The 14,618-nt window shown below is 49.2% G+C and overlaps 1 protein-coding gene across 2 annotated transcripts in view; it reads right to left on the bottom strand.

The window, feature by feature from the left end:
- The window catches only part of LOC119181735 (homeobox protein onecut), a 202,079-nt gene extending 196,595 nt beyond the window's left edge, over positions 1-5,484 (bottom strand). For both annotated transcript variants that reach the window (XM_075875579.1, XM_075875580.1), the window contains exon 1: positions 3,248-5,484. In XM_075875579.1, the coding sequence (XP_075731694.1) occupies positions 3,248-4,712 (1,465 nt within the window). In that variant the 5' untranslated portion in view covers positions 4,713-5,484. The remainder of the gene's footprint in view (positions 1-3,247) is intronic.
- Between the last annotated feature and the right edge of the window lie 9,134 nt (positions 5,485-14,618).

Genomic DNA, 14,618 nt, shown 5'->3' with positions numbered 1-14,618 from the left:
TTCCTACTTGTGTGGTGTCTTTTCGCGCTGGTTTACACGATGATTATTCACCTCGGCACATATGCGAAAGTAGCATTTTAAACTCAGTAAGGACAGAATTGTCAACTCAGACGCTTATAGTTCAAGGTAAACACTAACTATTATACCTTGCACTATACCTTCCTCTAGGCAAGTGTACCTCGCTGGCCGGGAGACGTGAGACGACATACACGGCCGACTAATTTAACCCGAGACGCCCTGGTTAACTCGCCGGGTGTCACGTAAAGAGGTTCCTACAACAACTGAACAACGCAATACTGCGTATAGGTCAACATTGTTTTGCACGTTAAAAGAGGCGAAATTGTTCCGTTACTTCTCTGTACGTTTTGCTTTATTTAAATACGTCAAAACCGCACCCACGTGTACCACGTGGTTCGGTTCACGCAACTTCTATTGCACGAGTGAACCTGTGCGAGACAAGCGTGGGTCCGCTTCAGGTAAAACCCTCAACATCCCGCTGTCACGTGTAACGTGCCTTCAATCAAATAAACACGCGTACGTTATTATAGAACCTATATCAAAAACACACTTCACAGTACTGCGATTAGCAAACCAAATGCAGAAAACGGGTTCTTTTCAACTTTTAAAGGCGCTACCGAGTTAACGCAAAAGCTCCCGGTTCGCACTAGAGGTCATTTTGTGCCATCAACAGCTTGTACTGGGTGAAAAATGTAGTAATTATTCAATTTTTCCTTCAGCAATGGCGCAACTTCAATGGTTCAGCAATGGTTCAACAATGGTGCAACTAAATGATCCGGGTTTTGCAGAGCCCCGCTGTTTACGAAAGATATGAGGCGCAAACTGACAGTCCAAGTAAAATAGGAAAAGACAGCATAGGACATCAGCACAGGATGGTTGTTGGTTGAAATAAAGAGGGCATACAACAGGGCCCAGGGTTGAAGAAACGTGCTTAGACGATGTATTAACTTGGGTGAGCTGGTAGCATAGATTAACGATAAATGTGTGGTATAGGGTCCTCGTATGCGTTTTTTTTTTCTTTAATCCTTTCTGGTACTAATCGTTCGTTGAGCTACGCACCATATGACACCCAACCTAATACTCTGTTTACGCTACAAAAATTACTTTAGCTTACGTATGTTTGGCCGTGGCACGTAATAGATTTCGCGAAAAGAGTAGTGGAAAAGGTATGATAATGAAGCGCCAACCGCCAACAACTTAATGACACTCCCAGAACCATTTTCCCCATTTCTGTCCCCCTTTTCGCTAAACGTGCTTGCAACCGAACAAGTCCTTCTGCAGTTTTTGAATGATACATGATTAAACAATCACCTGTGATAAAGTGTACTATGTGTGTGTTGTGAAACGTTGTGCGCACTGATGGCTTTTCTCTTTCCTTTCATTTTACTCCCTTATTCCCATTCCCTGGTGCGGGGTAGCAAAATGTGTGTATTCGAGTCAATGTCCCCGCCTTTCCTCTATTCTTCCTCTTTCTCCACAGTCAAGCATATCTAAGCAACCTCCTTAAGCTCTCAGCGTGCGCCTCTTTATCACGAAAAACAGCGCAGTTTAGCGGCGAAAAATCTCGCTACTCCTCTCGTTCGAAGAAGCGCCTTTTACTTTTTCTTCGCCCCCGTTAGGAGTATACGAACCCCTTTTCTTTAACCGCGCGCATCCGTTGTTGTTTCGTTCGCCCCACCGACGCCGACGCGACGTGCATTCGAGGCGCGCTTGTTCGCTCGACGAGGGACCGATATAAAGAGAAAATGAAGACCTCGAAGCTCTCGTGGCGGGCTTCGGAGGGAGCACCCGGTTGTGAGTCACGGAAAAAGAGTGTGTGTGTGTGATACGCCCGCCCAGCTCGCTCGCTCGCAGGCGCCCCAGTTTTAGCGGTCGGAGCGCGGGGCATTCCCGGGAAGCGGGCTTTGCCTCAGCGCAGCAGCACGTCGCCCGCTAGAGCTCGCGACCGAAGGCAGGAAGGAAGGAAAACCGGGATGCGCTCCGGCCGTGAGGGGTGAAAAAAAGGGAACCGTTAGCGGCAAAGAGAAAACGCGCGCTCTCCCGGCGGTGGCGAACTGTTTCGCGCGCTTTCTTGCTGGAAGCGTCGTGTCTATCTTTTACTTTCGCTCGCGTAAACGCGGGAAAACAGACACGTGGTGGGTCGCGAGAGCGCGCGCTTTTTGAAAGACGCGACAGCGTCTGCCTGGGATTCCGTCCTGTCGGCGCGGGAGATTCGAAACGAGAATGCGCGCTCACCGAAGCACGTTCGCTGGAGGACGCATAAGCGACGCTCGATTTAAGCTAGGAACTGCGTTATTCTTGTTAAACAGTGGGTGCGTCGCGTCTTTGCGGGGCGTTAGATGAGTTGTCGTATGGCCTGTCACCGAATGCCGAGTGTCGCTCAAGCACGTGTACTGTCGCCGCGATGTTTACGTAACACGTTTGACATCGGGGACAAAAACGAACGAGCGTCACAACAATAACAATCAACTCGCGTACGCATACCGACTAACAGTCGGGAACCTTACTGGGTACCAACCAATGTGAGCGCCAAACTTCATTCGTAAACAACAACTACAACAACAACAAACCGATCGAGTGTCCGCTCTCGACACGCCTCACATCTGACGCAAAGTCCATTCACCCAGGAACAAGGAGGACTCAGATCCATACTGTACGTACACACGTGTGTGTCAAGCGGAAACACGCGAGCATGGATCTAGAAGTGCCGGGTGGCACGTCAGCACTACGTTGACCGGCTGGTTTTCGATGTGTGCAAGCGGGGGTGGCAGCGGGTTGGGCAAAGTAAAAAAAAAAAAGACGGAAGAAGTGCTCCAGAGAAAGGAACAGGAATCATCGACGAGTTCGACCCAAAGGGGAGGACGCACCACACGCGGAAGGGGAGGTCACGCCCGCACGTGCAAATCAATGATGGATTGATTCCCGCCTGGTGAGCCTTCGCCTCTCGACCAGCAGCAGCTCCAGTCCACGTGCTCTTCTCGGCTCTGCGTGGCACGAAGACTTCTCCGCAGCGCGCGAGTTCTTGACGAGACGGGCGGGACTATAGGTTCAACAAACTCCAAGCACAATCAACCACAGTCGTCTATGACTCGGTATGCCGGCACCGAACATTCATCACCGACGACTGCGCAACGTGGACGTACGAACATAACAACGAATCATCGAATGCAACTTGACGCGTCACACGAAGTGCTCAGCTGAGAGAACGCATTTCACCACAGTTACTCACCTGCGAGCCTGAGCGCCGACATCCTCTGGAACTCGGGTTCCTCGAGCCACTTGTACATGCGGCGGAAGGTCTCCCTGCCCGACTTCAGCTTGCTCCAGGGTTTCGGGTTGCGCAGCAAGTCCGACAGAGTCCCCTGCGAGCGGCACAACACACGCTGCGCGAAGATGGCCTGTGGAATGCTGTAGCGCTTCAGTTCGGCGCTGATGCGCTGCGCCAGTTCCTTGGTGTTGATCTCCTCCGCCTCGTCGGCGGGACTGGACGCACCGCCGCTCACTTGGGCCGCGTGTTGCTGTTGCGCCTGTTGCTGCTGCTGTTGCTGCTGTTGAGGGTGGGCGACCTGCTGAGTGACCACCGCGGCCGGGTGGATCGCCTTGGTCGGACTGAGCACCAGGCTGGACGACACCACGGACGCCCTGGCTCCGCACACGACCACTTGTCCCAGAGCGTTGCTGCTCACCACGGGCAACAACACCCGCGCCGGTTTCGGTTCCGGTTGCGGCGCGGGCGGCGGCTGTGGCGGCTGCGGCGGCGTGGCAGGTGCAGCCAAGTGCGCCTGGGGAGGCGTGTGGGGTGACAGGCCGTTGAGGGCCGGCAGCATGGGCGAGTGCAGGCTCGTCGGCGACTGGGGCGATCCGAGCCGCGTGAGCTCTCTCTGTGGCGCCGAGGATCCACCGTAGGATGCCGCTGCTGCCGCTTCGTATCCGTTCAGTCCCTTGTCGACGCTCAGGCCGTTCTGCGAGTAAGGAGGCGGCGACGGCAGAGCGGAGCCGGCGCCCAGCATGGGCGCTGTGCCGTGCGGCGGGCTCATGTTCATCGCTCCGGACATGGTGGCACCAAGTTTGTCGTATTGCGAATAGCCTCCCATGCCCATGGCGAGCGGCGCGAAGCCGCCGTTGGCCCCCGGGTGGTGTTGGTGGTGGTGACCGTAGTGGGAGAACTTGTCCGACATGGTCGAGATCGGAGGCAGCGGCTGCAGCGGCGTCAGCGTCGCGTAACTGCTGCTCGAGAAACCGCCGGGCGACATGCGACCCGGGTAGGAACCCGGGTCGAGCCCGCGGAACTCGGACGCGTCGATCATGCCCGTCGACGAGGCGGGACTCACGGGGTCGTCGAGGTCGTCTTCGTCGGCGCCGACTTCGCCGCACGGCGAGTCGTCGCGCACCGAGAGGTCGGCCGCCTGCAGCAGCTCGGGCGACTGCTCGGCGTCGAGCGGCGAGCGAGCAGCATGCCGCTCCGCGTCCTCCTCGCCCTCTTCTATGTCGTCATCCTCCTCCTCGGCGACCACCACAGCTTCTTGGGGGCTGACGGGGGACGCCGCTACCACCACAGCCACCGTAGAGGGAGAGGAGACCACCTCTTCGCCGCCGTCACGAACCGCCTCCTCCGCCCCCTCCTCCTCGTCGGTCCCAGCAGCCGCGGCTGCCGCCTCCTCCGGGGACAGGCAACCACCGCTGTTTTCGTCCATGCTCTTCGCCTCTCGCGGTGGGCCCGGGCCCGCTGCCAATCAGACCGCCATCGACGCCGCTGGTAGCTCACTCGTTTCGCGTTCCTCCCACGGTGCTGCCGGTTGCCGCTGGAAGCCCGGGGTACAGCGATTCCGGGACGACTCACTTGTGTCCTCGACAGACGGGTGGCCTGAGCTCCGGCGCCATCTTGCCTCTGTGTTCCGCCGCGACGCCGAACGCAGCGCCGCGGCGCAGCGCGCCCCGTCTGCGCATGCGCCGCGGGGTTGCAACCCGTGCGGTGCTGCCACTGCTGGCATCGCCACCCATGAACGCATGCAGGCGCGAGCACCCCGACCGCCGCCGCCACGGTACGTGTCCGTCCAAACATCGCGCGCTGCGACGGGGATAGCCCGACACGGCCGCCGCTGTGTTTACGCGCGACACGCGGTCTTCCGAAACCACGCGGTCGCCGATCCCTCCTACTCTTCGAACGGCCATCGATCTCCTAATTATGAGCGCCCCGCGCCCGCCGATCTGCCGCGGACAAACCTCGCCTCACATTCCCCCCTTTCACTTCGAACCGAGGCAAGGTCAGGGACGCACGTCAATACGTGGAGTGAGAGCCGCCCCTGTAAAGCGTGCACCGCCGCAAAGCTACGCGAGCGACGGCCGAGGCGACTTCTCAAGACGCTCCGCAGGGAGCATCGCTTCCGGGAGAAGTCGACCTTCCAGGAGCAGCCACGACGACGGGGGCGCTAGGCCTGCCGCCCAGCCACGGCGCGCCTGGGGCTCCAGAAAAACCGTACTCCTGCCGCTTAAAGTGCGCTCTTTCATTCTTTAACCTTTCTTTCGTGTTCTGTCTTGAGGTCCACGCTCGAGTTTTGCGTGTTCGATGTTTTTACGCTGGACTGCAACCGTTACTAATGCGGTACGCGACTCTTTGCCGCGGCATAAATACGCCCAACATTTCTCCCCATTTTGTTGTTATCAGAACCTCGGTAATTTTCGTCTCAGGCACCACAATGTTTTCATTTGAGGAAACACTAACAGAACTTATTCGTTTTCTCAGCAGCAAACGCTGAATCAACGCAGAGCCACCTCTTGCGGCGATGGCAAAGTAGATCAGAGTCACTCGCTACTGTAGCGCCATCTAGGTGCGATGACGCGAAACAAGTGGGCGTCTCTTCTGCCTCATACGCGATCTCTCTCTCTCTCTCTCTCTCTCTCTGCAGAAACGTTCTCCTTCCTTGGTTTCGGGATCCGCTTGGCCGGGTTACCGGAGCGACGGCCTTTGCAACCCAAACAATGAGCGCCGTCCCGTTTTTCTCCCTTCTCGGCGCTGGGGGAGAAAATGGGAGGGAGCCGTGTCCTCGACGTTTTCTCCGAGGGCAAACCGTGCGGATGCGGACAGCGTTGCGTAGTCGTACTCCAAAACACTGCTTGCTAGGACAAGTAACGGTGACTTTTTCCTGGGGCGCGGTGCCGCAATATCCCTTTCGCAGAAGAGACCAGCCGTGTCTACGCGCTAGCTCGAGTGAGAAACGAAACAAGTGTACAGCCCCATGAGTCATAGCCATTAATAAGGGCATGCTATACAGGACAAGCCGGGATTCCCATTGGGGAGAAACAAAGGAAAGAAGCTTATCGTACAAGCGGCTCATTGTCAAAACCATTATCACTAGTAACATATAGGGTGTTGCTTAGAGATATGGGGAATTCCCTGAATGTGCTGCGTGTGCTATACAAGCACTCGACAGATAAAGGGCGCAGGTGTTTTGGTGAATTGTACCCAAGGCTTTGCGCTAGGATGGAGGAGGGGACGGACTACGACCACACATGTATGGTTGTATGTACTTATGTGTGTGTGTGTGTATGTGTAAGTGTAAAAGGTAGGCATGTGTACCACGCAAGGAGGGAGGGGGTGGCAGGAGATACAAACAACCTTTGACATTCAGCCCTCAGTTGTCCAGCTCTTTCACAGGGGGAAAATTGTCTCTCACAATAATAATAATAATAATAATAATAATAATAATAATAATAATAATAATAATAATAATAATCTCTTTAACATGCCCAGGAACAATTATAAAGTCTTCGTGCAGGCGCACGCAAAATAAAACAATAAAAACAGTGCAATCTACAGAAAAAATAAAACAAAAAGAGCGAAAACGCACAGACGAAAAGAAATCAGCGCACAATGGGAAGAATAAAATACAAAACGATGATCGTGGAATGGCACTGAGAAATAAAGTGGAATATACACAACTATGCGGAAAGTTTCCTGAAAAACTGAAAAGAGAAAAATCTGTACATTGTGTGAAGCTAGCTTAAGACGGTGCAAGGTTGATATACAAACAATGACAGTGGACTGTCTAAAACATCACGATCATGAAAGTTAACATTATATATGATTTGTATTCTGTGAGCAGTAGAGTGTCGAAAGACGTTGGCAGGTACATGAAATGGTCTATTCTCTCTGGTTAACTTACAAGGAATCCGAAAACTTGCACAATTGAGAAGCAAAGGGCAGGATATCATACCATGAACTAGTTCGTAAAGCTATAAGTGATCGGTGTGGTTTCGTCAGCAGAGAAGTGGTGGTAGTGATAATAATCTGGCAGTGTTAGAATGACATCGAGTTTTTTCTATTGAAGTGATGGTTGTAAATGCTTATCAACTTTTTCTGGACTCGGTCAAAGGCGTCCCTGCCAGATTTAGCGATGTCATTCCAGATCACGAATGCATAATCAAGTTAAGGAAGACGTACTGTGGTGTACAATTTCTGGAAGGCTGTAGGAGAACTGAATTCTCGAGAGATTCTGCAAACACAGTCGAGAGAACGGAGGACTTACGTGGCAATACGTTTAGTGTGAGCAGAAAAGTTGACCATGCTATCAAAAAGAACACCAAGATCACTAAACTCATAAACCTTACATAACAACACGATATGGACAAGGTACAGAAATGACACGATGGGCGTTTTGCGAGATTCACTCATGAACTTAGCCTTTGGTGTATTCAGGGAAAGGTTATTGTTGTCACACCATTCAGAGAATGAACACATGTCTGACTGTGGAAAGCGACAGCCGTTAACTGGATGAATCACCCTAGATATCTAGATTTCATTGGCCTACAAGAGAAAAGAGAAACAATGAATTGCTGAATAAACGTCGTTAACGTAGATCGAAAGTAAAAGTAAGCCTAATATACCAAACATTGAGGGGTTGTATTACTGCTACTACTACTACTACTACTACTACTACTACGACTACTACGACTACTACTACTACTACTACTACCACCACCACCACCTGTTACGTGCCGCTTCTGTCTCTGCGAATTCAATTTCGCGCACGTGGTCTTTGCAGCGTAAACCATAGGTTATGCATTTTGCCTCAAATCGTTACTGTAAGCGTTATGCACCATAGCAGCCTTGAAGCGTTGTGGCTAACATTCGCACGAACACGGTACTTTGTATACCTTCCACTCAATGTGTATGCCGCTCAAATTCAAGGCACTGAACCCAAAAGTATTTCACTATGGCCGCACTAGTGGTGACCCATAAAAATGAAAAATCAATGGTAACACTTTTTTTTTTCATTTAAGAGGTGCCTAATAAATATTGCATTTCAAGAAATATCAGCTATCTTGTGCAAAAATAACGTCACAGTGACATTCTTGAACGGTAAAAGTACATCGTGACATGCATGTGTGCAGACTACAAGCTAATTGGCTACCAATCTTTGCAGTTGTGCTATGTAACAAAACCATGATGTGAATATGAGGCGCACTATAACCTCCTTCCTCAAACTGATACTACTCAACGTTAAAATTACTTTGATCGCACATAATTTGCCCATGATTATGGGCAATGAAAAATAATCTCAATCGAAAGAAAATTAAGGGTATTGTGATACTGTGAGGAATAAGGTGTAAAGGCACTTCATCAATCAGTCGCGTCGACGCCCGAAGCATTGAGACAAGTCGCCTACAGTAGCCAACCAGTTATCCAATAAACGTTAGCGGATATTATAAGCGAAAAATACGCTAGGTTTACACAGAAATCACAAGACAGACTCACGCACGTTTACTACTCTTTTTTTATATTTGTCACTATGTTCCTTTGTTGTATTTGTCACTATGATCCTCTGTTGTTGTTGTTTTTTAATTTTATATGGGAAAATTGTGTTTTTGATTTTTACCAAGAAATGGCGTCCGCAATTCCCATTAAAAACCCCACATCAGAAGCTTGTTTATATGGGGCTATTCGTCGCGCTGCACAAAATTGAAGAATCTATCCATTAATTTGGGACACGACATCGCCCCCTCTTGCAGAGTGAAGACTCGGGAGTGATGCCGCTGGGTGCACTTAGTTCTGTGCAGCAGTAAGAGAGAGAGAGAGAGATAAAGATGCAAGGAAAGTCAGGGAGGTTAACCAGACACACATCCGGTTTGCTACCCTGCACTGGGAAGGGATAAAGGGGAGAAAAGAGGTTGCAGAAAGATGAGAACGTACACACAATCACGAGCACACTCGGGGAGCACACACAGTCTACAGGTGGTCGCTCAGGCTTGTTGACTTTAGGTAAAGTAGGAGTGCTTTAGTTGCTTTCTGCGCAACTGAGGCAGATGCCCAAGGTCCTAGTATCTTCTGCACACAAAATGGTCCGGGGTCAAGTTGATTCAAAACCATCCGGAGCTGGCATCGCTGTGTGTCGTAGCAAGCGCAGCTGCACAGGACGTGTTCAATGGTCTCTTCAGCTCCGCAGCAGTCGCATGTAGGAGTGTTTGCCATACCAATGCGAAAGGAGTACACCTTTGTAAATGCAACACCCAACCAAAGGCGGCATAACAGTGTCGCATCGGATCGGGAAAGTTGCGATGGTAGCTTTAGCTTGAGCGAAGGATCCAGTTGATAAAATTGACACCTTTGGAAGCTGGTAGACGACCAAAACGTGCGTGTGAGATCTCGAGCTTTGCTACATCATTCCTTAATAGAGGAAGCGGGACTACACGGGTTTCTTCATGGGCTGTGCGGGCTGCATCATCGGCTAATTGATTTCCGGTAATACCGATATGTCTAGGCAGCCATTGATATATAATATCATGCCCTCGTGCTAGAGCTTCATGATGGCAATGTCTTATTTCTTGTACCAATTGGTCATGACTCCTCCTACGCATGGCAGACTGCAAACTCTGAAGCGCTGCCTTCGAATCACAGAATATTACTCATTTTCCTGGACGTTCTTGAACGAGATATTGTAAAGCAGCCCTTATAGCAGCAAGCTCTGATGCCGTAGATGTAGTCATATGCGACAACTTAAACTGTGCAGCAGTAAGAATCTTCAACGTCCCTAGGAGGCTATCGTGGCAGCCTTTTGAGCGTCGCAGCACTTACAAGTACGCCCGCTCTAGGATAATACAGCTGCAACATGCCTTGTCATCGTGATATAAGCAGCGGATTCTCAGAAGCTGACACAGGTTTCAACCTACTATTGTGTGCTCGGATATGGGTGCGCAATAAAGAACCCCAGATGGTAAAAATTTCCGAAGTCCTCCACCACTGAGTCTCTCATAATAAAATGGTGGTTTTGGGACGTTACACCCTACATATCAATCATATCAATCTGTCAACCTACGATTGCACGAGTATTTTTTTTAAAGCAGTGTCATCTTTTGCGTAGCGTCCACTTGCCGCCAAGCTATTTCCATCAAAACAGCTTTGCGTGAAAGCAAGCGCGTAGACTGTCACCAGCTGTTCTACTTTCGGAGCCCAGGCTTTCACTGGTGAGCTTGAAAGGGACATTGAAATGAAATGAGGAACAAATTTAGATTGATTAAGGAATCTCAGAAAGTTCCACTCTCATTGATTCTCCAACTAATATTTTATGTAGGAAGTAAAAATCAAGATCAAAGTTTGTTTGTTTCTTTTAATTTTCCCCCCGAAATTGCTGTGCTCGGTGCCCCGAATTTCAGGTTTTTTTATGTTGTTATTTCACAATGGCTCTCCTAAGTTTTCTGTAACTTGACATGTTAAACTTTTGGACCTCACATATGACGATGTACAAGACGTTTCCACGATTAGGAACAACATAGGCTGCCGTTGACATCGTCAAATCCGTGACGCCATGGCTATTAGCACAAAATCTATAGGGTAGCGTCCCCACGCGCACTTCCCATTTTGACGTTTTGTCGTTTACAAAGCGTCTGCGCGCGGCGAGCGTGATAATATCGGCCTTTTCGAAAGCCAGAGTTATTAATACGCGAAAAAAAGAATTTCTTTGGTGCCCCTTCAAGATGATATTTTATTAGTGTTTGATCGAAAGGTGTGACAGTGTTTGGTAATTTTTTTTGTCGATTAGTGCAAGTGTTTCACAAGTGTCCGGCAACCATGATTACAAAGTGAAGAATTTGTCACCTCTTTACGGTTGTACTCTCCTGCAAAAGATTAAGTAAATAGTGCTCATGAAGACCAAAGTCAAATATTTCAGATGACTAAGATAACGGACAAAGAGATGAGCCTACTTATTGCTGTAGTGCATACAAAAGAAAGGACTAGTCATCGTATATTTGACTTCCATCTGATATTTTTATTGCGTTTATCTTAAAATATTAGCCGTCATAAAAAGACAGCTGTGTGGTAGGGTAATAAAAATACTCGTGCTTAAGTAAAACGCGATTACGTTTTCACATAACGCCCCTTCAGATAAGTGCGCAAAACTAAACAGACCAGCAACAAATATCGTCGGTCAGTCTAACGAGTCTAACACAAAAAAATATGTTAAGCAAATCGGCTCTGTCGTTAAAGCATTGGAGTTTTGTCGTTTATGCGTCTTAAAAAAACAAAGAAAAGTGACCTATATACACATTTTTTTTTTCTTCGGGCAGTAGGTAAAAGGAATGGCGTGAAATAAGGTTTTCTTTTTCTCACTCAAATTGCTACAGCGAAAATATCTCCCTAATTGCAAACATGTTTGTCACAGCACAAACGCCTCTAATCAAAAAAAAAATCTCCTTCGGGGTTTTTAGTCTTTGAGGAGCTTATATCATGACTCGCAATTTTATTCAGGACGCGGAGGGTGGCCCTCTTTGCATTTCTTTTTCGACTGCACGCGTCGAGAGGGGGCGCTGAAGTAAGCAAAAGAGGCTACGTGGTTAGCACGGCATGAAAGCGTAGGACGCTCCGACTTGACGGTTTCTGCGTCGAGAACTCCTGCTTCGTTCGCCAATGAATGTCTCCGCGAGTGTCCAACCTATACGCGCGAACAATAATTTGCCGCGGAGCCTGCCAAACTCCCATGGCTAATTATCCCTTTCGCGGCTGGCGAAATTGCGATCCTTGCGGTGTGACCCTCCCGGGAACCTGGGCCTTCTTTTCTCACTGATCGTCGCACTTCCGGTTAATTGAGCGGAGACGATTGTGGCCTCCCAGTTCAATCACATCCACCATCGACACACTTGCGTTTTCTAATCAGCGGAAGAACGTATGCCGGCACCGCATTGTCGTGTTACCTACACTTGCTTCAGGGATGTGTATAGCTCAGTTCCCGCTGTTTTCCGACGCGAGCCAGGGAAACGGCGCCTTAATCTGCATACATTTGCCTCGTAGAGAACTGCACGTTCAAGAATATGCGTTTTCTTTTTTTTTCAATTTAAAACGAAGTGTGGGCTACAGTATATTAAGAAGCTACGAGGCACAGGCGTCAGTTGTTTGAAAATGAGTGCGAAGGAGACACAATATGCAACCCACGTAATATTCCTGGCCTCACAGAATGTAAATGTGCACATGACGAGACATGAGAAAGTGCTTGAGACACACGAGCGCCCTGCCTTAGGCTAACACTGTTTGGTACTTGCGAGCAGATGATAATGCTAGTCACATTATTTTGGAGTGCGTATTGTATTCAAATGAAACAGAAATATTAAGGAAGGAACTAGCAAGTTTGGGCAGACGGCCCGTCACATTCAAGAAATTACCGTAAGTCCGTCCGCCCGAGATGCATCTTCAGAGAAAAAAAAACGCCAGGCCTGCGAGCAAAGCACAACACAGTCATAGAGAAAGCTAGAAGAGCCCCATTTCAGAACCTTTTCTAAAACTTATTGGGTAACTGCTGCAAGCACACTTGCCGGGTACCTACTACGGCAGAAATAATAATATTAATAATAATAATTTCTGTGTAGCAGGCCCAAATTCGCTATGCTATTTTTTAGAGCCGTGGTATACGCTGAACGCTTGCAAGGAATTTTGTGCCGATGTTCATGCAGTGGCTGACGACAGTGAGGAATTCCTCATCGAATACTTCAGCGCAAACTCACTTCAGGCAGATATGCCTGAAGTGGGTATGCGCTACGGTTAATAGGTGATCAAGAACAAGCTTTTATAATGGGTTGGATCATTAGATGACCCACTCGTTACCCTGTTCGCCTTGCGTGACGCCTGGTCGTTCTCTTGCTGTTCTAAAACGCTATATCACTCATATAAACGCGATTCCTTTCCCGACATCAAGCCTGCCTAAGGCAAGTTTGCGAACAAGTCCCAATCACCGGCGTGGATCGGTGGTAGAACACTGGGCTGGCATGGAGCGGATCTATAGGTTCGAGCTCCACTGTGTCCTTTGTACTTTCGGGGGGCGAAGCTCTGTAAGCCATGGGTCGTGCGTCCACAATGTATGTAGTATTAGTTGCAGTAGTAGTAGTAGTAGTAGTAGTAGTAGTAGTAGTAGTAGTAGTAGTAGTATTTGTCGTTGTAGTAGTAGGTAGCCACCTCTACGGCCGGGCTAGAAGAGTGACACCCGCGCACCCTTTTGAATTGAGGAAGAAACCCGCGCACGTAAATCATAAATAAAAAGACAGTTGTTTCTGAGGAAATTACTTACAGACACAAGTATCGGTGACTTAATCTCCAAACAAAAACTGCCTTGAATTTTATGCTTACTAAAAAAAACCTATAACAGAAGGACGCACTTTGCACTCTATCTGACCAGGAAAGGTTGCCATTTTAAACTCGCCGGGCGTAACCTCCTTGGTTTTAGCAAGGTTTAGCGAGGGTTGGGCCGCAGTGCCATGAACTGGAGGTGGTGAAAGCTGGGAACTAGACACGAAGCGCAGGCCGTTAGAATGTGCGCGCGTGCCGCTCCTCTAGTCCGGCCGTGCCTCCTCCCGTTTAGTCATTGGAATGTCCGCTGGATAGCGGCCCTTCTATATGATGAATATATGAATATATAGTAAAAAGATGCGAGATGGTGGCACTTGGAGTGTTCACAAGATGGATAGACGGATCGACAGACACTAGGGCGGACAGACAAACAGACGCACGAATGAATGGACGGACGCCGGGATGGACGCATGGGCGAACGCCGTCATGGACGCACGGACAGACGCAAAGACGGACGCAAAGACGGACGCAAAGACGGACGCAAAGACGGACGCACGGACGCACAGAAGCAAGAACGAACGGGCGGACGGAAGTGCGGACGGACTTACGGATGTTTCGCTCCACTCATCATGCACTCCGTGGATATGCTGGGATTTCTCTTATTTCGTGCGGCAGTGGTTACGGACACCGGTGGCGGTGGACAACTACGGCGCCGCGCATGACCCGAGTTTTGGTCTCATAACAGCTTTTGCTGTAATACGAGCCCTTGAATTTTCACTTTGCTTAGTTTTTTTTTTCTTTTAGGTTGTGAGATAATTCTGACCATGACCATGGCGCGAGTATCTTTGTTTTTTTTTTTCACAGCATATATACACAACTACAGTGCTCCCAGTCCGTTTTCTTTTCACGTAGTAGGATTGGGAGTTATGAGTGCCGGCGTGATAGACTTATTTGAGACATATTGGTCAATTATTATTCTTTCTAATTTTTTTCTACGCTGCCTATCTTAAAGGTCTTGTTTAAAACCACCCTTCTGATGGTAGAAACCACA

Source organism: Rhipicephalus microplus, chromosome 10 (assembly GCF_043290135.1).
Source record: "Rhipicephalus microplus isolate Deutch F79 chromosome 10, USDA_Rmic, whole genome shotgun sequence".
In the NCBI taxonomy this organism is placed as follows: Eukaryota; Metazoa; Arthropoda; class Arachnida; order Ixodida; family Ixodidae; genus Rhipicephalus; species Rhipicephalus microplus.
The sequence above is the reverse complement of the archived record's forward strand: the minus strand, read 5'-3'. Positions and strand labels throughout refer to the sequence as shown.